Source organism: Myotis daubentonii, chromosome X, assembly GCF_963259705.1.
Source record: "Myotis daubentonii chromosome X, mMyoDau2.1, whole genome shotgun sequence".
Classification (NCBI taxonomy): Eukaryota; Metazoa; Chordata; class Mammalia; order Chiroptera; family Vespertilionidae; genus Myotis; species Myotis daubentonii.
In genome coordinates this window covers 133,166,747-133,190,955 of record NC_081861.1, presented here as the reverse complement: position 1 = coordinate 133,190,955, position 24,209 = coordinate 133,166,747, and the positions used below count along the sequence as shown (strand labels likewise).

At 39.8% G+C, this 24,209-nt stretch overlaps 1 protein-coding gene across 2 annotated transcripts in view; it reads left to right on the top strand.

The window, feature by feature from the left end:
• Nucleotides 1–24,209, top strand: part of GLRA2 (glycine receptor alpha 2) — a 172,368-nt gene that overhangs the window by 128,423 nt on the left and 19,736 nt on the right. For both annotated transcript variants that reach the window (XM_059680559.1, XM_059680560.1), the window contains exon 8: nucleotides 6,646–6,795. In XM_059680559.1, the coding sequence (XP_059536542.1) occupies nucleotides 6,646–6,795 (150 nt within the window). The remainder of the gene's footprint in view (nucleotides 1–6,645; nucleotides 6,796–24,209) is intronic.

Sequence of the window (24,209 nt, the reverse complement as noted above, 5' to 3'; positions counted from 1 at the left end):
TTGCAATAGATTGAATATTAGAGATGAAAGCAAGGAAAGACCCAATGATGAAACTAGGGTTGCTAGTGGGAAGAAAGATGCAAATGAGATAAATGGGAAGGAGGAGCATTTAATGAGTTGGATTTTGCAAATGCTAATTGCAGGCATTTTAGAATTAACATGGGAATGCTGCTGAGAGGTCATGACTGAGTGATGAATTTTGGAGTGTTGAAAACACAAAATCCTGAAATCTCTATTGTATTAATTAATACAATAAAATTTTATTTCTCATTCACATTACACTCCACTGTGGAGTTAGTGGCCCTGGGTCTTTTAGGGATCCTGATTTCTTCCATTTTATGGCACTGCCATCTTAAATGGGTGACATCAAGGTGACTGCAGAAGGGTTAAGTCCTAAGGACCTTGTGGGAGATTTTAGAGGCCTTAAAGTGCTGTAAATTATTCCTGCCCACATCCCACTGGGGACCCAACTGAACTGGAGAATCTAGTTTGCTGGTGTTCCAGGAAGAGAAAATTTGATTCATGAGAACTTGGCTAATCTCTGCTATAGGACACACACACACACACACACACACACACACACACACACACACACATACATACACACACACACACACGAAGAAAACTATAGGAGTGGATGAATTAATTAAGGACATGAAGATTAAGAGTGAAAATTGAGCCCTAGCTGGTTTGCTCAGTGGATAGAGCGTCAGCCTGTAGACTGAAGGATCCCGGGTTCGATTCTGTTCAAGGGCACATGCGTGGGTTGTGGGCTCAGTCCCCAGTGGGGGGCGTACAGGAGGCAGCCAATCAGTGGTTCTCTCTCGTCATTGATGTTTATATCTCTCTCTCCCCCTCCCTTCTGCTCTGAAATCAATAAAAATATAAAAAGAGTGAAAATTGAAGAGGAAAGTGTTCAAAGAATACAATAACAAATAGAAGAAGATCCAGCAAAGGACTCAGGGATGTTGTTAGAAAGCTTGGAAGAAAACCAGACCTGTATAGGGTGGAAAGTGGCAAGATCAGGGGAGGTAACTTTCTGTAAGATAAGAAAATGTCTGCTTTTGCCAATATCTTGCTTTTGGAAACAAAGTTCACAAATCTTACAAAAGGACTTATACATCAATACCCCACCTCAAACCATCATTAGCTTATCTTTAAAAGCAGTCTGAAACTGAAACCCCTCTGCCTGCCCTTCACTGTGCTTGCCCAGCCTATCTGCCCACACCTCACCATGCACTTCCCAGGTACCCAGCATATCCTGATCACTGGGCTGTTCATCCTGAACCCACCTTCTCTCTCCCATCTTCATGGCTTTGCTTTACATCTTCTACCCATCAAAAGCCTGGCTTTCCTCAAACCCTAAGTCAAATGCCACACCATCCAGGAATGAAGCCTTTTCTGATCTTCCCTATCAACATCAACTTCCCCATATTCCATCAGCTTTGTGATCTTTCTTATACTTTGGCACATGGGACCATGCATTTTACATCTATAAGTCATATGTTCACTTGACATTCTCCTTAAATAGACCATGGTTTTCTCAAGTATCAAGCAGGGCCACTGGGATGTATAATCCCAGGACAAACCAAACAACACTACAGTCTAGGTCAAGGGCTGGCAAACATTTTCTGTACAAGACCACATAGTAAGTATTTTAGGCTTTGTAGGCCATATGTTCTCTGTCACAATACTCAATAGTGCCATTTTAGTTCAAAGCAGCCATAGCCAATATGTAAATGAATAAGTATGGCTATGTTCCAAAAAAAGTTTATTTATAAAACATGTGGTGGGCCAGATTTGATCAATAGGCCAAACTGTGCTCCCTGACCTATGTGAATGACACTTTCTGGAGCACAGTGAGATTGGGGTTTCCTGGAGCGTAGTCTGAGAAGTCATAGGAAGAATCAATGTGCATCTTAATTATCCGGATCTCTTCTGCCCCATCTCCCAACAGCACTTAGTACATTGCCTTCCACATAGTAGGCTTGCAATGTTTTTCTAAATTAAATATGCCTGGAACTCAGTGAATCATCTTAGCATTTTGAGAGCTTAATTACCTTTGAAAACTATTTTGTAAGATTGTAGTAAAGTAGTTCAGGAAGGGATCACATAAGCCCAAGAATCATAAAAAAGAATGTGACAGGGGAAGATGTGAGCTGAAAACATCTAAGGATTAGCAGCCAAAGAGAGAGAAGCTGACATCAGAGCTGTGTAAAAGCAACAAAAAGGTATTTCAATCCTGAGAGACTAGCACCAAGTGGCATCACACCATATGTAATAGATGTCTCAAAACACCCTCTAAATCCATGTGAATAATGCATTTAATACCAGCACTTCAATGCTAGAAAGATGTTCGTGATTTGGAGGAAACTCAGAGACCAACCAAAATGATTAAGAGACTGAAAGGATTCATTTATGAGTGGCTATAAAAGAAGCCAAATACGTGCTTGGCCTGCTGATGGCCAGAAAGAGATGGGAGTATGGTTTACAAATTACTGAATGTTGTAAACACCAGGATGGGGAGGAATGATGGTCAGCTCTATTGGACTTAGCTCTTGGTATGGACATATTTCAAGCATTGACAAAGTCCTCTCATTATTGGGTCTTAAAACATTTATGGGCCATCTGAATAATATATAACTGAGAATGCTGTGATTGGTAATGTTCTATTATTACAAGAGAATAGGATGGTTCCTGAAGAACAAATACAAGACAAATTATTGCTTATTAAGGAAAGAAACACTCCAGGAATGCTAGGTATACTGAGAGAATTGAAATGTGCTAATAGTCTACTTTTTAAAATATCAAATACATGAAATTGTGGATATTATTCTTTGGTGCAGAATTCTTGAAATTAAAGCACAAATGGAAAGGTGGCCAAATATTTCCTTCATTCCTTCCTTCTGTCATCCAATCATTTATTTAGCCATCTATCCCACATAGCTAATGCTTACTCACTATTTGTCATGCCCTGTGATACAAAGAGTAATACTTCACAGGGCCTGTCAAAAAGAAAAAGCTTATAGGTCTAGTGGTGGGGTCAGGGAATCTGTTAGACTAAGAAGGAACATCAGACAGGCTCAATAGAAACTGATAAGGAAGGAAAGAAAAGTGGCCCTTAACCCAGACTGGAGAAAGCAAAAAGGTTAGGGAAGCTTGTCAGGGGAGCTGATATCTGAGCCAAGTCCTGAAAGATTCTGAGAAGTCTATTAATCACAAAGAATGAGAACAGCATCCCAGGTAAGAAGAGTGAGCATTTACAGTGCTGAAGATGATAAAGTGCTGGACCACTTTGTCACAACTTATGTGAGACTGACAAGTTGTTCAGATTGACTGAGACAAATAGTGTAAGGAATGTGGCCTTAAAAGAACTGGAGAGTATTATGCTAAGTGAAATAAGCCAGTCAGAGAAAGATAAATATCACATGATCTCACTCATTTGTGGAATATAATGAACATAAACTGATGAACAAACACAGATCCAGAGACAGAGAAGGATTGATCAGACAGTCAAACCTCAGAGGGAAGATAGGGGAGGGGAGGGGTAAGAGGGAGAGATCAACCAAAGGACTTGTATGTATGCGATAAGCCTCCCGTGGTCAGCAAACCGCGGCTCGCGAGCCACATGCGGCTCTTTGGCCCCTTGAGTGTGGCTCTTCCACAAAATACCATCTTCGGGCACGCACGTACAGTGCGATTGAAACTTCGTGTCCCATGCGCAAAAGTCAGTATTTTGTGGAAGAGCCACACTCAAGAGGCCAAAGAGCCGCATGTGGCTCGCGAGCTGTGGTTTGTGAGCCGCAGTTTGCCGACCACTGGAATGGACACTGACACCAGGGGGGTGAAGGCATGAGTGGGGGGTGGGGGGGCAATGGGGGATAAGGACACATATGTAATACCTTAATCAATAAAGAAAAAATTAATTGGAATATATTTCTCTTTTCCTTGTTGATTTTTCTCCCTTCCAAACTTTCTCCATTAACAAAATCACACCCTTATGTAGCCAAATTGTAAATATTTATATAGCACTTATTCTGTGCCACACACTATTCTAAGCATTTTGCATATTATTAAGTGATTGTATCCATATAATTCTATAAGACAGGTATTATCATTCAAGGTACAGATGAAGAAGGAGGCCAGAGATAAGTTGAACCACTTGGCGAAGTTATAGAGACCGTCAGGAACAGAGCAGTGTTTCTTATCGGGGCATCTCACTGTGGAGTCTCTGCTTTTACATCCTCTGTGCTGGTACTAACTTTCTAAGTCAAGAGCCTATTTTCATAGCATTTATTCCTATAATTCCAGTCTAAATATTGATCTAACATAAATATACAGTCAAATACTTGAGAGGAAAGATTTTCACAGCCCCCAAATTTATAGTACCAAAAAATAAAACTAAAAATTACCTAAATGTCTTATAATACAAAATGATTAATCATGATATGGACCATTATGCAAGCATTGGAAATTATGATTTAGAAGAAAGTTAAATGGCATAGGAAATGCTCACTATAAAGGTCAAGGGGAAATGCAAGAAACAAACTGTATAATCCCGCTAATGTGTTTGTGTGTGACCAGAAAGAAAATTCACTAGTCAGACTGGGATCCAATCACAATCTTGGCTCTGACACTTATTAACTTTGTGACCTCAGGTAATAATTTAATCCCTCTGTACCCCAGTTTCCTTACCAGAAATGGGGGAAATATAGTTGTTGTGAGTGTTAGAAAATTAATACACGTAAAATATTTAAAACTAAATGCACGGTGCACAAAATTAGTGCGTGGGTAGGGTCCCTAGGCCTGGCCGTCAATCAGGGCCAGCCAGGGCCTTCCTTTGTTCCGCGCTGCCCCCTGGTGGTCTACACACGTCATGGCGAGCCATCGAACTCCCAGTCTCCCAGTCAAACTCCTGGTCTCCCGGTTGAACTCCCAAGGGTACACTTTGCATATTAGCCATATATATATATATATATATATATATATATATATATATTGGTAGTAAGAACTCAGTGTTAGTTATAAAAAAACCAACAATAACAAGAAAATCTATTTATATGTTCATAGCAACACAATTTACAATAGCCAAGATTTGGAAACAACCTAAGTGCCCATTAGCAGATGAGTGCATTAAAAAACTCTGGTACATCTACACAATGGAATACTATGCTGCTGTAAAAAAGAATTCTTACCATTTGCAATATTATGAATGGAACTGGAGAGCATTATGCTAAGTGAACTAAACCAGTCAGAGAAAGAAATATATCACATGATCTCATTCATTAGTGGAATATAATGAACAACATAAATTGATGAACAAAAATAGATCCAGAGACACAGAAGCACCAAACAGTCCGTCAATCTTCAGAGGGAAGGCAGGGGAGGGTGGGGATGGGGGCTAAGAGATCAACCAAAGGACTTGTGTGCATGCATATAAGCATAACGAATGGACACAGACACTAAGGGGGTGGGGGCATATGCTGGAGGGTTGGGGTGGCCAATGGGGAAAAAAGGAGACATATGTAATACTATATGTAATACTTTAAACAATAAAGAATTTTTTAAAATAATGTAAAAAAACAAACAAAAAAACAGGACTAGATAGTACACATTCAGCTGGCAGTTTTATAAGCATCTTTTCAAGTCTAGTGTCCAATATACTACAATTTTTATCTAGTTATTTTCACCCTTACATTTAACAAATAATTGAAACTTAAGTGATATGAGGGGCACTTTCCATTGCAAGTAAAAAGTACTTTTCTTGAGAATCTCCTTTATTAAATTGTAAGATGTACTAAATACTCAAACAACCACTGAAGGGTTATAAAAGTGTTCTTTTTAACCAGATACTTTCCCCAAGGCTAGAGCCCTGATGTTTTATTTTGGTTCAATATCCTTAAATTGTGATAGTCTGAAACTAAGAAATTTGTTTTCATGCCAGTTAGGGTCAACAGATGGATAAAATTTTAAAATTGGTTTTTAAAGGGCCCAAGACCACAGTTTATTTCTCATCCAAGTTATGGAATGTCTTAATGATACAGTGGGGCCTTGACTTACGAGTTTAATTCGTTCCGTGACGCAGCTCGTAACTCAAATTACTCATATGTCAAATCAAAAAGTGAACGAGTGAGACATGTGATGCTGGGCTGATGTTGTGGCGTTCACTATGACGTTCGCTGCGCCAACTAGCGGTGGGGGATCTGAAGCTGGGTCGTAACCCAAATTTTAGCTCACAACTCAAAGCAAAAAATCGGCTGAGAGACAGCTCATATCTCGAAAAACTCATTAGTCGGGACACTTGTAAGTCAAGGCCCCACTGTATTTGTTTTTAAATGTTAAGAAAAAAAAATAGAAGAGAATGAGCAGTTTCGAGAATAGTGTCCACTCTATTTTCCTCAAAGTTTTGGTTTTATGTCTCTTTTCTTCATTATGAAAATTCTTTGGAGCTGTTCTCAAGGATAAGGCTACTTGAACAGATGGGCTACACTGAGAAAGATGGAAGAAGGACTCAGGACATTGTGGGTGGGGTGTGTAACTTCCACTGCTCTGCCCAGCATCCACAAATGAGGCTGTTCTGCTCACAACATTAGGAACAGGGTTCCGCACAAGCTGTCATGGACTCTCTCTATCTGTCTCTCTCAGGTCTCCTATGTCAAAGCGATTGACATCTGGATGGCAGTGTGCCTTCTGTTCGTGTTTGCTGCCTTACTGGAATACGCAGCAGTGAACTTTGTCTCCAGGCAACACAAGGAGTTCCTGCGGCTCCGAAGACGGCAGAAGAGGCAGAATAAGGTACAGTTGAGCCTCAGGCAGCTAGTCAGGTAGTGCTTGAGGTGGTGAACCAGACAATATAATTCAGAAAACACAAGAACATATAATAAGCAAGAAACTAAGGTTAATTTTTGTTCTGCTCTGCCCTACTATACTGAATTACTGCTCAGGTTAGTCATTTACAACTGGGGCAAGGTTGTCACACTTAGCAAATAAAAATACAGGCACACAGCTAAACTTGATTTTCAGATAAACAATAAACACTAATATATATATCTCCCAAATATTACATGGGACATACTTATACGGTGAAACCTTGGTTCTCAAACTTAATTTGTTCCAGAATGCTGTTCGAGAAGTGATTTGTTTGAAAACCAAATCATTTTTTCCCATTAGAAATAATGTAAATTTAATTAATCCATTCCAGACCCCCAAATGATTCCCTGTTTTAACCTTTCTTATATATAGTACATGTCTGGTGTACTGTTTAATCTATAAATAAACACTTGTGTGTGTTTTTAATTTATTGAACCACCCCTTACTAGCCTTAACAAATCACTTTCAGCACTTGTGCCAGGGGTGTCTTTCAGGTCAGGTTATAGCATCTTTGCTTGTTCACATGTCATTGCCTCTGAAATGCTGTCACAGGGCTAATTGCTTTTCCTTTATCCAAATCAACAACAGTTTTTCTACTTCTTCAATTGCCTGTGATCACTGCTCCTTTCACACCCTTAGCAATATTAGCACTCTTGAACGCCTCTCTCTGTTTTAAAATTATGCTAATATTCTATTTCACCAACAACAAAAGCATTCTCTCCTTTGTTGTCTGAGAGATGCTTTTTGTCATGCTGAGGTATCACCATGAGAGGGTTATCAGCTCAAAAACCGAAGTTTTGTTCCACAACCTAGACATTTTTTCTGTGAACAACTTGGTCGAAAACCAAATTGTTCGAGATGGGAGACATTCAAGAACTGAGATTTGCCGAAACCGGTTTGGCTCAGTGGATAGAGCGTCGGCCTGCGGACTGAGGGGTCCCAGGTTCGATTCCGGTCAAGGGCATGTACCTGGGTTGCGGGCATATCTCTAGTGGGGGATGTGCAGGAGGCAGCTGATCGATGTTTCTCTCTCATCGATGTTTCTGACTCTCTATCTCTCTCCCTTCCTCTCTGTAAAAAATCAATAAAATATATATATATATATATATATATATATATATATATATAAAGAACTGAGATTTGACTGTATTAATAAATTATTCATTGTTTATCTGAAATTCAAATTTAACTAGGAGCCCCCTGTTTTAGCTGACAACTCTGACTGGGGATATATACTTAATCTGACAAAATTACTTTAAAATCCTGTTTTGAACATTGATAATTGTATGTATGTGTATGTGGAACTTTGTGCTATAACTTCTTTAACTTTTTCATCAATAATTCTGACTTTACATAAATAAGGTTCCTACCCATGTTGATTGCAACTTGATAAATCCAGTCACATGGATTTCATCATCTCAACTTAAACTTTAATGCAGAAACCTGAACTTTATCCAGGGGACTGAGCTTTGAAATACATGGCTCAAAATATCCAATTCAGTGGTTCTCAAACAACTTGCCTGCACGTTAGATAACCCCAGGGATGTTTCAAAAGTCCCAAACCTTGTCCACGCCCCATACCAAGTAAACTCCAGTTTTGGGATGGAGCACAGCATTCAGTATTTCTTAAGCACCCTCCCCGCCCCAGTAACTGCAGTGTGTGAACACCTTTGAGGAGCACCGCTCTGGTTTATAAGCCAATTTTATATAGGACAACAGAAGGCTCGCACTTGTTTTCAGTTTCAGATTCTGGGACAGAAACATGCTCTTTGGTATGGAGAATGCTAGTGCCTGTGGTAATATCACTAGCAAACTAAAATTAAAATTTTATATACAGGAGGTAAGAGATAGTTTTCAAAATCCGCCCCCTCCCGCCCCCAATCAATAAATTAAACCTGCTGGTAAAGCCATAATTATATGCTACCCCATCAGAGCAAAACCAAAATGTTTCATTGTCAAGCTTAAGGCTTCCAGGTCTAGATGTAAAATTAAGCATCTTTTATGGTTTACATGTTGCTTAGGCTGTGGAGCTTATATGTGTATGAGCTCACTGAGTCCCACCTGCATCTACAAAATGTTTCCTGCACATACTCTGGACTCATATCCTGCTGGCTGCCATGTCTCTTTCTCTTCCCTACCTTTTAGGAATATTCTGTTCTGCCACAGCCTAAGGAAACACACACACGCACACACACACACACAATTTCTGTACATTGTTGAATATCAAGCCTTTCTCAATTTTCTCCTCCCTGCCTCCCTGTGATAACCATTTCTTCAACCTCATCCACAGGAGTCTGGTACAAAGTGACACAAGTTTGATGTCACTTGTGCTGCCCATGAAATTTTATTAGAATGTGAGGATATTTCAGCACATAAGCAGTGTTCTCAGAATTCCCTGGCATAGCATAGTAGGTGGCCATTGACTGCATGTTCTCCTAGACCTGAGATAGAAAATTAGTTTCATTTTGCTTCTCATATCTGAATAATTGAAATGCTATGGGGAGGAATCTTAGGCTGTATCTGTACCTAATCTTATTATAAGAATCACCTGGAGTGCTTGTTAAAAGTACAGATTCTTGTGTTCCACGCTCAACCTTATGAATCAGAGTCTACAGGAAGGTCACTAAATTACTGTGGTATTTTTCACAAGAGTCCTGGTGAGTCTTATTATGATAAAGTTAGTTTCGGGAAAGTTGAACAGTATTAGAGCAGGGAGTAGCAAATGAGAAAGGCAAAGCAGAAGATGAGGTCGGAGACATAGCTTATTTCAGGTTCATATAGGACTTTGCAGACCAGTGTAAAGGAATGATTTTTATTCTAACTGATAAAAATCCATTGGTTAGTTTCAACATACCAAGTGTCAGGCTATTGCATAGGTAGTCTGTAGAGGCAAGAGTAGCAGCAGCAAATCAGTTAGGAGGCCATTGTAGAAATATAGATGAAAGATGTTGGTGGCTTTGACTATGGTGTTGGTCATGAACATAGAGCCAAGAGGTCAGATTCAAGATACATGCATTCATTCTACAAATATTTGCTTCCTACTCTGTGCCAGGCAATGTCTGCAGCCTTAGAATACATTGTTGAACAGGACAAAGTGCAATTCCTTGATGAAAATTACATTGTAGTGGTTTATCCTTTGGAGGCAAAACCAATAGGTCATGCTGATGCATTTGATGTGGGAAGGTGAGGAAAGAACAATATGGCTCAGATTTTTGGATTAAGCAACTGTGTGGGCAGCGTTACTATTTAGAATGGGGACTATTGTGACAGAAGCAGATTTGGGGTAGAACTCAAAAGTCATATTTTGATGCTGTTAAATTTAGATGCCTGTGAAACATGCCAGTAGAGTTGGCAAGTAATTAAATATATGTAGCATCTCTAAGGAGTCTCTCTTTAATGTCCACCACTATCAGCCATCTCAAGTATCCTCCTTGCTCCTCATTGTGAAGCCTGAACAATCATCTCCCTTTCCTCCTTTCTCAAACCCAGCTCCATTGGAGCCTCTGAAGTTCAGGTGATTTCCCCTATCACTGCTGTTATCTATCAGCCTCCAGCCACATTCCTTATTACTGACTTCAGCACCGTTTTCACTATCAACCTAACACTCTTATTAACTTTACCTTTCCTGGAGGGTCTTTAATATCCATATAAATAACTGACCCCAGCATTGGCTTCCCAATTCCTGGACTGCCTTGCTGTCTATTTTTCCTGTATTCACCCTTAGCCATATACTCGCATGGTTATAATCACTGCCTTGTTTTCTTTAAAAAATATTTAAGAAATCCAAGCTTTATATGGTTTATATGGCAATGTTCCTCAATTTGACTGTGCAGGGATATTCAAAATATGAAGTTTAATTAACAAAGTTAAGGCTTGAGGGAATGATGGAAAGCAAAACAAATCATGCTTGACCTTTGCAGTCAAGGCAGTTACTGTCATTAACGATTAAATTTTGAAAAAAAAAAAAAAAAGAGCAGGAGACATTTCCAATTATTTGTCCCTTAGGAAATGGCATCTTTTTCTCTAAGGTAGCGCTTTTAAAGTTTTCTGAGTCTGAACTATGGTAAGAAAAAAATGGTAACAAGAGCTAACACTGCTTGAATGCTTGCCATATGCCAGGCACTTTTCCAGGCACTTCCCATCACAGTACCTGACTTAATCCCCAACAACTGTGTGAGTAGCGTGATCATACAACCTAATTTACCATGGCACATCCTGGTTTTGCCTATTTTCCTGATGCCTTGTGTGATTTAGCATTTGTCCTGGATTATTCATTTTAAACCAATCACTTATTAACACTTGCATGAAAATAAACTGAGATGGGTTTTTCGACCTCCACTTTGTACATCTGGTTTCTGTCATGCTGTGATCTTCTGGGGTGGGAGTATACATATGCAGTGCACAAGTTCTCGCTTTAATGTGTGGTGAAATGTAGAAAATAACTATAATTGTCCTTGGCCTCTTTGGCTCTTTCCAGAGCAATGTCATAACTGATACTCTTTCCAGTATAGATCAAAAGGGCTTGCTGATAAAATGCAGTACACTCAGACACAAGAGGCTGGGGATAAATAATTCTTTTTCTTGGTCTCTGTCAACGGTGGGACTCCCCTGTCCTGCTGGTCACCTCAGGTACCAGCTTTGGTCCATGATAGAGCATGCAAAATCCATTAAACCACTAGCCTACCACTTGGTGGGGTCAGTGAAAAACATGGAAAATTCCATGAACATGAAACAAAATAGAGGCTAAACAGCCTTGCTGTTGAACATCTGAATGTTTATGATTGAATGGTTTTGTCATTTTTGCATGATATAAATCTGTAACTCTTTTACTGTTTGATAATGCTTTTTAGTTTTGCAATAATTAACATTATAAAGCTGTACTGCCTGTTAGTGACACTTTCCACTATCAAAATTGTCCTTGTTTGGATAAAGTAAGTGGCCATCCTGCCAAAAATGAAGGCAGTGTTCTTATCTCCATTTTACAGATGAGGAAACTAAAGCAAAGGCAGGTTAACTAAAATGCCCAAAGCCACACATGCAGGCAGTCTGGCTCCAGCATGTCCCTTACCATAACTGCTGCTGCTCTGAGCTCACATTTTACATGTTACATTATTATGATCCATTCTCTCTTTCTCTCTCTCTCTCACACACACACACACACACACGAAACACCTCTAATGCACTCTAATATTCTATATTCTGTGTTGTTTTTTTTAAATGGCCATCAGGGATGAGCCTAGGGTAAGGCAAGTGAGGTAAGACACACAAGTGCAGGGTCAGATCCTGTTTTTATTTAAAATCGATATTTCCTCACCATGAATTTTTGCATTAATGATGATTTTTTTAAATATTGCATTAAATATTTATCTGGAGTACTGGGGTTTTGACATCTATTAAATTTTGCACCTTGTCCTAGTTCCAGCCCAGCTGGTCATGATCCACTGAATTTTCACAGACCCTAACAAGTCGTGGCCTAAGTTAAGAAAACAACAACACACAAAATCAAACACCACCACCAACAACAACAACAACATTTAAAAATGTTTAATATTCCCAATGAAAAAAGTCAACTCTAACTTTCTACTGCGAGACTGACTTCCACAATACAACACAGGTTGATTCTTTAGCAGGTATTAGTAAAACCAAGAGCAGATTATTTCCACAAATGACATTGGCATTCAGATTTATTTAAGGAAGATATTTATTGAGAAAACACCATTACACTTACACGCATGAGAAGAGTGCCAGGTGTTTACTGAACAATCAAGTTATGAAATAGGGTCACTTTCAAGGAGGGGCCAGGCAACTTGAGACTCAGTGCATTTACTTTGATTATCTTTCCCACATCTCACAAAGCAGTCACTGTCAATTTTATCAAAGTAGTGTTTCTCAGAATCAATCAAGTCCAGATGTCACTGATAAAACTTGCAAATCCCTATGGTTTGGCCAACCTCAGCTTACTAGAAGCTGATGCCCCAGGTCTATGTGGTAAAATCCTATTTTTATGTTTTCTCCTCAGCTCCAATAAGAAGTTCTCATCCCGTGTGATGTTATTACAACTTCCCCACAAGAACTTTAAAGCCTCACATGCCTTTCTCCTTTTCCTTTTATATCTGGCCACACCGTATCTGGCTTCTGGCAGTGTGCCTGATTTCAGGCAGTTCCAGAGGCTCACGTAGCCTTTCTTTATTTTCAGTGACTAAACAGACATTGTGGCTTCTTGAGAACGTGGTTATGACTTTTAGGCCACTTAGTGATAAGCCACCATTTAAAAAGATTGATGTTAACACACTGTTTAAATTTCGATCTCCCATCTTTGGCTTCCTAATTCCTGGACTGCCTTGATGGGAAGAAAATATGAGCCCTCTTAACCTGATTAGACAATAGGTTAAGGAAGGGAGACTCTGATCAAAATGTCTCGGGTGATGATAACTTGGGAAAGCAGGAATTCAGTACTCATTTTTTTGCATTATTTTCTTTCCCTTTCCCATCCTATTCTATCCTTTAAATCTTAGCTAAATTGTTGATTCTTCAAAAGATAATTTCTTGATCCTACATAGGCTAAAATAATCCCACTCTTTCAAGCACCCACAGTACCTAATTTGTTCCTATTTATAACTTCTGTTACTTCTATCTATTTGTTGTACATGAATATAAAATGGAAATGGTATTGGGAGATATTATTTAGGACACTTGACTTATTAATACCTGAATGCTGCTTTCAACAGATCATCTTCCCATTGACCTGTGGGAGGGAAATAAACCTAAAAGGACAACAAACTACCTTATTTTTATGAAGGTGTCAGCCTCAAACCCCAGTGTAATAGAGGAGACCAACTGAGAAGAAGCCCCTGTCCCTCCACTTGGTAGGTCCAGAAGCCTTGAACTATTTTCTTCCCAATGTTCCAAGGGGACACCAGACCCCAATGATAAAGATAAGAGGACAAGGACCCAGACCAAATGGTCACCTGGGAGTGGCTTATTTAAATGCATGGGGTCCTGGAATGTCCCCAGTTAGACTGGCACTCCTCCTCCTTAGGGGTAAAAATCTCCTCTCTTCCTGGAGACATCCCTCAAACATTTCAGGATGGTGAGCTGGCAGGTAGTCTCAATTCTTCTGTATAAATAGAACTAGTCCTTCCTATGATATGGCTTACAGCCCTCAGTACACTGGTGACCCTTTCTCTAGTTTTCTAGTGAACATCTTGAAGTATGACTTACAGAATCTGAAAGATAGTTACATGATCAACATGTAACACAGATGAGCAGTAACATCCCCTGCCTTTATGTGTAATTTTTAACAGAGCATTAAATTACAGTATTGCTTTTAAGTATTCATATTCCACTATTTGCTCATTCTGACCTTGCTAATGCTTGTTAATTTCCAAAGTCTTTTTGTCCTATTATTAATATGATTGGCTATATTAACATGCTTGTGGGGGGTTTTTTCTAACCTAAATAAAGGACTATATCTATTCCTGTAAATTCTCCCCTCATTGTATTTGGCCCATGTTCTAGATTGTATAAATTTTTCTGATACTGATTTTAAAAAGTACTAGCTTTGTAACATTGACAAATAGGTGTCAACATCCTTCAGCCAGAGATCACAAGAATCAAGCTTGCATATAGTTAAACAAGTTGCGTTTACTCTTTGTAGTGTGAAATAAGGCACACCATTGGGATCCATGAAGAGGGTGCCTCTGTAAACTGGGTGATTTAAGAGGAAAGTCTAAGGAAGCAGGGGTTTGCTCTAGATTGGATGCTGTCAAAAAGCAGGGAATATTCTAAGACTGGGTATCTCAAAGGGGTAGACTAGACAGACTGAGAAGAAAACTATAATTTGTGAATAAGCAGCACTCATTTTAACCAAAAGGAAGATGTTTAGCATTTTGTGGATGGCATAGTGACCTTGTTTTTGCCTGTGCTTAGACAAAATTATGAAGTGGCCTTGTTGTGTTTCACTTTATCATGGTCACAGATTAACCTTGTCTGAGGTTTGTATTCTGTGAAATGACTTGAAATTTTGGAACTGTGGTTTTCGCCTCCTAAAATGAGAGGTTAAGCTACAAAAATTAAAATGGAAGCTCTATCATTTACCAGTTCTGTGACCTCGGCAGGTTACTTAAAAAACACCTCTCTGTGCCTCAGTTTTCTCATCTGTAAAATGGAGTTAACAGTATTCACCTCATAGAATTGTGGTGAGAATATGAGTCCCATGGATAAAGCTCATAGAATAGGCCCTGGCATATGGAATGGAAAGTCCCATGTTTAGTGATTGCTCATTTTAGTATGTACTTTTTCCACCAGAAAAGTATGTAGCAGACTCTGGGTCACAAAGCTTTTGTTCAATTTATTGGGGAACATGTTCTACAAATTAAAAACAAGTATATTAGAATAACTGCAATAGGCTGCCTACATACATCGTCCCCTATTTTTACTCCTCTTTTTTCCACAAAGAGAAATTAGATTGCACAGCAAGATGTGACCCATGTGCAGCTATTTTTATAATCATAGGATTGAAATAATGAGTTCGTGCTTTTACTCTACAGCATCTAAACAGAAGTGGGAAGAATTAGGGGCAAGCTGAAATCTCATTTTACCTCTCACTGATTCTGACTTTGGCTGATGTACATCTTAAGTACAAGAACACTTTTCCCAAAAGTAGAAAACCCATTAAGACCCTTCCAACTCAATTAGACTGTAAACTGACTTTGAAAGAAGGCTGTTGAAATGCAGATGTCACTACCACTAAGTCTAATCAACCAAACAAATCTAAGCAAATGAGGAACCCACAGAACTATAATCAAAGGAGAGTCAAGCTTTGAGAATCTTGCTGAAAGTCTTTCACTTTTTTCTCTTCTTTTCCAAACACTTAGAGCAGTGGTTCTTAACCTGGGTGATTCTGTCCAACAAGGGACATGGAGCAAGATATGTTTTGTTGTCACATCTAGCGGGGGTGCTACTGGCATCTATGGGTAGAGGCCAGGGATGGTGCTAAACATCCTACCAAGGACAGCCCCCACCACAAACAATTATCCAGCCCTAAATGTTGATAGTGCTACCATGGAGAAAACCCTCATTTATAACATTGTTAGGCTATACTTCTCAATATGCAATTGTCTTATTTTGTTTCTTGTATGCAAATTGTATGTCCCTTGCAAACACTGCTCACTAAGCCAGGAGAATGCTTTCAGTTCTGCTGACCTCAGTCAGAGTCCATTCCTGCACGATTCATATGTAGGTAGAGCCCATTGGGTGATGGCCAGTTGTCTTTCTCTTACATTAGAAAAAGGCAAATTCTATCCAGCAGCCTATCTTTGAAAATTTGATTTATTTATTCAAATTCACACTCAACTGAGTACAAACAAAAACTAAATCTGATTGGCTTCATTCATTAAGTAAAGACATAAATCATGTGGATATACACACCATGTGCCCTACCTATGATCTCTGATGTTATACATAGCTTCATGCATGAAGTAAGGCAGAGCCCAAATCTGGGAAATATTAGGTTCAGACTCTGAATTAATATCCAGATTCTGGGAGAGGAAGATGCTTGTATGTGTGTAGGAAAAATTACATTCTTTATCACACCTATTTAGGGAATACATTGTGGTGTGAAGAGTCATAATGAAAGCTTATTTTTAGTATTGACACCTAGACATGTGCGATTGAACAGGCACACACAATGATGTTTAGTGTTAAAGAAAAAGGGAAGGCAGTAGAGCAGTGTTAAATAAGAGAGAACAACAATTTCATCCATTCCAGAAAGAACCCAGTAGGCATTTTATATTGGGTTGGTTACTAATACTGGGAGAATGCACATAAGAATCCTCACTAGTTAGACTAGCAATAAATACAGGAACTGAGACTATCAATAACAAATGCCCTTGTCCAGCTGCAGACTACAACAGTCAAAAAACTGGCACTGCTGCATGGACTACATCTTGATCTTTCTATTCTAGATCAATACTTCCCAAAGTGGTACACATAAGAATCACCTAGAGGCCTAGGTAAAACACAGAATCATATGCCCCAGCCCAAGAAAGTCTGATTCAGTAGGTCAGAGCCTGAGACTTGATTTTTCCAATAAGCAGGTGCCAGGTGATGATGATGCTGTTAGTCCAGATAACCACACTTTGATTAGCGAGGGTCCAGAGGACTCCTAAAATGTGGCCTTCAGTAAAAACAGTGCTATGATTGCTTCAGACCTTTCCTATAAATGTGTCCATAGTCATGTCCAAGACATTAACCACAATGATTCCACGGTGGGAAACTAACCATTGAAGGATTAACAAAGAGAAAAGAAGGTGCTCTTTAAAGACATTTTTTATAGACTGGAAATCCTTACAGATGTTCTTCCTTGTCCTTAGAAAGGAAACTCCATAATCTTAGCATTTTTTCTCTTTCAAGAAGAATACAGAGAAACGGCATGTGCTCTCTTTTTTCATTTAGCATTTTTTCATATTCTGCCACATGTTTGCACAAGGTGTTTAAAGAGGATTTCATAGATCATTAATTAAGGTAACAACTGTTTCCTTAGCAAGCAGGATGTTGAAGGGTAGTAACTTCTTCTCCAGGGAGTCAAAGGCATGTTTGTTTGTGTTTTGTCTTAAAGGTTGAGGGGTTTAGATGAAGCTTTTACAGACCTGTATAGATTAGGAATTCAGATTTAATTTTAAAATCCAGCAAGAATAAATAAATGTCATGGTACTTTGTAATTGCCCTATACCACCAGGACAGAAAGCTGGTGCTTGTCAGGGACATTGTGGCCTGAAATATTTTTAAGGTGTTTTTCTTCCAAACTTGTTCCATTTTGCTAGGTATTAGGACAGACTGTTATTTTGGGGCTTGCGATATGTAAAGTAATTTGCAGAAACAGCCTTGCAAATGAAATCCCTATCTTTTTAGTGTATCTCTCTATTTCCTCCTTCCATCTCAGGCTATTTCCCATTATCTCTATTTTCTTACAACCTTCCTTCCTACTTCAGTGGTTCTCAACCTTCAGGCCCTTTAAATACAGTTCCTCATGTTGTGACCCAACCATAAAATTATTTTCGTTGCTACTTCATAACTGTCATGTTGCTACTATTATGAATCGTCATGTAAATATCTGATATGCAGGATGGTCTTAGGCGACCCCTGTGAAAGGGTCGTTCGACCGCCAAAGGGGTCGCAACTCACAGGTTGAGAACCGCTGTGCTCGATCATACTTTTCTGTCTCTAATTTTCACCTTTTCTTTATTCTCAATCTCATCACTTTAGACTATCTCATTTCATTCATTCATTTATTCATTCATGCATGCATGCATATATTCAGTGTAAATCTACTGCACAGCTACTACATGTAATACACAATATATTTGGCTCTTGGGAACACACTGAAGGGACCCTGTGGTAAACACTGTCGATGCCCCACCTACTAGTATATCCCTGTGGCACTCATTGTTTCTACATAGGGGTGCATACATTCTCTCTGATTGGTGTTCTAGTTTCTTAGGATATATTCCTAGATGTGTGATCATTGGGTCAAATGGCAGTTTCATTTTTAATTTTTTTGAGGAAACTCCACACTGTTTTCCACAGTGGCTGTACCAGTCTGCATTCCCACCAGCAGTGTACTAGGGTTCCTTTCTCTCCACATTCCTACCAGCACTTGTTTGTTGATTTATTGATGGCTATCCACTTACCATTGCAGCAAACAAAAATTAAGATACTTAGGAATAAACTTGACCAAGGAGGTAGAAGACCTGTACCCGGAAAACTGTAGAACATTGCAAAAAGAGATAGAAGAAGATATAAACAAGTGGAACAATATACCGTGTTCATGGATTCAACATCATTAAAATGTCCATACTACACAAAGCAATATATAGATTCAATGCAATACCTATTAAAATACCGAAGACAGCCGAAACCGGTTTGGCTCAGTGGATAGAGCGTCAGCCTGCGGACTCAAGGGTCCCAGGTTCGATTCCGGTCAAGGGCATGTACCTTGGTTGCGGGCACATCCCCAGTAGGAGATGTACAGGAGGCAGCTGATCGATGTTTCTCTCTCATCGATGTTTCTAACTCTCTATCTCTCTTCCTTCCTCTCTGTAAAAAATCAATAAAATATATTTTAAAAAAATACCAAAGACATACTTCACAGATCTAGAACAAACACTCCAAAAATTTATAAAGAAGACTCCAAATAGCCGCAGGAATCTTTAGAAAGAAGGACAAAGTTGGACAGATCACAATACCAGATATCAAGTTATACTACAAAGCCACTATACTCAAAACTGCCTGGTACTGACACAAGAACAGGCATATAAATCAGTGGAACAGAACAGAGACCCCCAAAACAGAAATCAACCCAAGCCATTACGCTCAATTAATATTTGACAAAGGAGGAAGAGGCATACAATGGAGTAAATATAGTCTCTTCAATAAATGGTGTTGGGAAAATTGGGCAGATACATGTAAAAAAGTAACTAGACCACTAACTTACACCATACACAAGAATACACTCAAAATGGATAAAAGATTTAAATGTAAGTCATGAAACCATAATAATCTTAGAAGAAACCATAGGCAGCAAAATATCAGACATCTCATGTAGCAAAATTTTCACTGATTAAACACACTTTTAATTGCCTAGTTAATCTATAATTACCTGAAAGCCGTCCCTACACACACATGCTAGTTCACCTTTTGGTAATTTTGCTGGAATTACCTTTCCAAATCTGGGATACATACTATGACCTTAGCAAAGCTTGTCAAACAATCAAAAATACAAAAATGCTTTTGTGGTTCAAATTAATTTGCAATAACAAATGCTTCTTATCATTGCTATAACATCACTACAACTTTAGTGCTTTAAAAGAAGACAGAATTATTATATACGATTCTGGAGGTCGGAAATTCAATACAGAACTCACTGGGCAAAAATCAAGGTGTCTGCAAGGTTAAATTGCTTCTGGAGGCTTATGGGGTTTCTTGGAATTTGGAGGCTGATCCAGGAAAAAGATATACTCACCACACAACAAGCTGTATGGGAGGGGCTTGAGCAAGGTTGCATGAGAGGAAGTCCCTCACAGCATGAGATGGTCCAGAGGCTTACAACAAAGAGCTACCACCCAGAAGGGGAGAGAATATCAAAGAGGAGACTTACCTCTCTAGGTGACATTGTTCAGCAGTACACAGGGAGTGTCAGAGAGCTCCAAAGGGCAACAGCAGCTTGAGGTCTTATAACCCCAAGGCAGATGCTGGGCCTAGTTTCATAAGGTATACAAAGTAGGCAGGCTCTAAATGGCTAAAAGTCTGCTTGTTTGGGCCATTTAAAAAATTATCCTACATGGCCTTTGCAAGCATTGCTCAGTGGTTAGAGCATTAGCCTGTGCACCAGAGGGTCTCCAGTCGAGGGCAGGTACCTGGGTTGCAGGTCCAATCCCGGCCCCCAGTCAGGGTGCTTGTGGGAGGCAACCAACCGATGTCTCTCTCTCACATCCATGTTTCTGTTTTTTTCTCTCTCTCCCTCTCCTCATCTCCCCTCTCTGTCTAAAAATCAATGGGAAAGAAATCCTCAGGCAAGGATTAAAAAAAAATTATCCAACATGTGAAATTTGAGTTAGGTGTTTTGAGCTAGCAGGTCTCAGCCAGCAGTGAGGAAATAAACAACCAATACACAATGGTCAACGTTATCTCATTTCTGTAACAAGGTTCCAGTGAAGAATCTGATTTCTTACCTTTTCCAACTTCTAGAGGCCACGCACATTCCTTGACTTACAGATCCCTTTCTCCCTCTTCAAAGCAGGCGATGTTGCCTCTCTCTGACCCTTCTTCCATAGTCGAGTCTCCCTCTGAGTACAGCTGAGAAAGGGTCTCCACTTACAGAGCCATATTATGAAATCTGGGCTCACCTGGATAATCCAGGGCTTTCATCCCATCCCTAGTCCCTTCAGTTAATCACACCTGCAAACTCCCTTTGCTCTGGTAAATAACATATTCACAGGTTCCTGGGAGTAGGACACCAACACCTTTGATAGCCATTATTCTATTACACACAGCAATGGTTTCCTGTGACCATCTGAGTATCTGTAGGCCACTCTAGTGTGCTCCATGCATACTTGAGGCAAGCCAGAAGTGCCAAGAGGTAAATGCCCCAAGGGTGACCCTCAACCAATGAGTTAGGGGTTTGGTGGCCTAATACCCCGAGCATTCACACCCCTTGGTAGGTCCAGTCTGAGTCTCAGAGATTTGAGCCATATTTGCCAACAGTGGTAATCCGCTGGTCACCCTTGCACCCTTTATAGCCTTTCCTCCCTTCTCTGTCCCATGCCCTCTCTCCCTCACCGCACTTCTGATACTGCTCTCCAAATAAACTACTTGCACACCAACCCTTGTCTTGGTGTTGTTGCAGCGGTTCTCAACCTGTGGGTCATGACCCTTGCACAGGGGTCGCCTAAGACAATTGGAAAACACATATATAATTACATATTGTTTTTGTGATTGATCACTATGCTTTAATTATGTTCAATTTGTAACAATGAAACTGGAGGTCACCACAACATGAGGAACTGTATTAAAGGGTCGCGGCATTAGGAAGGTTGAGAACCGCTGTGAGAGAACAAAATCAAACTGAAGTGCAATGCCTCCTGGGCCAGGGGCCTAATGACAATCATGGTGCCATTTAAACCCATCCTCTGCCTCCTCACGAAATACCAAGCAGATCCCAGGGTACCTTTTCTGTCTAAAGTGTGGGAAAAGGGGGCTAAATTTATAGAAGCAGCAAATGCCATCCTTGAAGACAGAATATTACTTTCTTCAAATTACCGATAAAAGTGAATTTTACTTATTGCAACTTCCAGTTGGTATTGCTAAAATATTTCTGTGCGACTGGGTTTTCCAAACAACTTGACAGGTTTCATAATACAACCTTCAGCTCTATGATGGCAGATATCTTAAACCTTCTCCTTTAACTGTCCAGCTCTTAATTGCTGTAGAATTCTTCATGGTGACACAAACTGTGGTTATCCTATATAATAAAGGGGTAATATGCAAATAGACCAAATGGTGAAACAACCGGTTGCTATGATGCGCACTGACCACCAGGGGGAAGATGTTCAATGCGGGAGCTGCCCCCTGGTGGTCAGTGTGCTCCCAAAGGGGGAGTGCTGCTCAGCCACAAGCCGGGCTGATGGCTGGCCCGTGGCAGCGCTAAGGGTGTCCCACTGATGGCTTAGGCCCACTCCCCATAGAGAGCAAAACTGCAAAAGGGCAAAGGCCAGGCTGAGGGGTCCCCCTTGCCTGCCCCCCCCCCCGCCGCCCTACCCCCTGAGAATGTCGTGCACCGGGCCTCTACTTTCAATATAACTGGACTCCTAAAAAGATCAAACTGAATAAGAGAAGTCTGGTGCTTCCCTGATACTACATTAAAGAGATACAGGTTTGCCTAGTCACAGTATTAATGTGTCTTCTATCAATATAATTCTTGTTTGTAACAAGCTCATTTGGGAACAAAACATTTAAGTCAGTGGTTCTCAACCTTCTGGCCTTTTAAATACAGTTCCTCATGTTGTGGCCCAACCATAAAATTATTTTCGTTGCTACTTCATAACTGTAATGTTGCTAATGTTATGAATCGTAATGTAAATATCTGATATGCAGGATGGTCTTAGGCGACCCCTGTGAAAGGGTCGTTCGACCGCCAAAGGGGTCACGACCCACAGGTTGAGAACCTCTGATTTAGGTGAAGCTGGAGTTATTTCTTTCCTAATTGATGTATTATTATCATAAGTAAGTGTAACCATTTAGAAAATAAATGTTCCTGGCTCTGTCTAGAAGTAACTATATAGAAATGGCCCCCATTCTCTTTATTTTAACTCTAAGCTGTGGGACAACCCTAGAATTCATTTGTTCAACAAGTATTTTGTAGAATGCTTGATTTGTACAGAGTTCTACTGTAGATAAGAGAGTGAGGATATGAAAACTGCTTGAAACCTGTTGCATGAAGCTTTAGAAATCAATAAGAGAGAAAAATTAAGTGCAAAATGTTTCTAACATGGGGTAGAGAACATTAACCATAATAGTTATAGTTGGAGCCCTGGCTGCACATTGGAATCAACTGGGAAGTACCTCCAGCTGATGAGGAGGAGCTATTTTCAAGGAGGAAGTGGCCTTTGTAAACTTCATTTAGTCTTGGAATGTTAACTGTAAATTATCTTAAGCTCATTTTGTTATTGTGAATGAATAAATAAAATAGATTTAAATAATTAAACAGGTAATGAAAATTCCACTCTTTAAGGTGGCATTCAATACTCACCAGAGAATGGCCTCATCCTACTTTGCTGATTATCTATCCTTTGCATCAGATAAACCTGGAGAGCTTCCCACACTGAGACAGTCAAGTTAAAAGTGGGAGTCAGTGATATGGAAACCTCCCTCGATGTAAGGCAGTGAGTCTCAAGCAGGGGCTATTTCTCCTGTGCCCTAGAGGGCTTCTGGTGATGTCTGAAGGCATTCTTGGTTCTCACAACTTGGATGGGAGACTGTGTGAGCTAATGGCCTTGAGTAGGTGGAGGCTAGGGAATATTGGTAAACATCCCACAATTTACAGGACACAACACCCTCAGCAAAGGTTACTGAGGTGAGAAGTCCTCATCAAGGGACAGAGACATGCTGTGCACACAGAGGACTGAACTTTTTGAGAGAACATTTTTAAAAGCTTAGCTTCATAATTACAACTTGCTTATGAACAAAAATATCGCTCCTGTCAGGAGTTATTAATTAGAGCTAGTATAACCCAAAGGGTGGTACAGAGAGAAAAACCTTTAAATTAGAAATTTCCTCTTTAGTTAGTATTTTACTCTAGACAAGCTTCTTTTCTTTACACCAGAGAGTAAAAAAGGGACCCAAAGCCTGGTTCTTTGCACTGGTAGCAGAGGTATGAATTTTGTTGGGTGTATAATTTCATTGCTTTTCAGGAAATTGACATGGGTGTAAACATTAGTAGGCGAAGTTACTGAACGTTTCTACTTCATTTCACTCTGTCTGCTGCTGGATTTATTCCAGAGCAACAAGAGTCACACCAAATATGAGTCCTTACATTTTCTAGAGACTAGGTAACCCACGAGAGTAAGCTTCTCAATCCTGGCTGCACATTCTAATCACCTGGAGTCTTTTTAAGATCTCCATGCCCAGACCCCACCCCAGCCCAATTAAGACAGAATATTTGCGGGGATAGAAAAAAATCAAGACAGCTTGATTTTTAAGGCTTCCTGGTTGATTCCAATGTGCAGCCAAGTTTGAGAACCACTGCTGTAGATCTTCTCTTCTTAAAGTATCACTTGGTGATC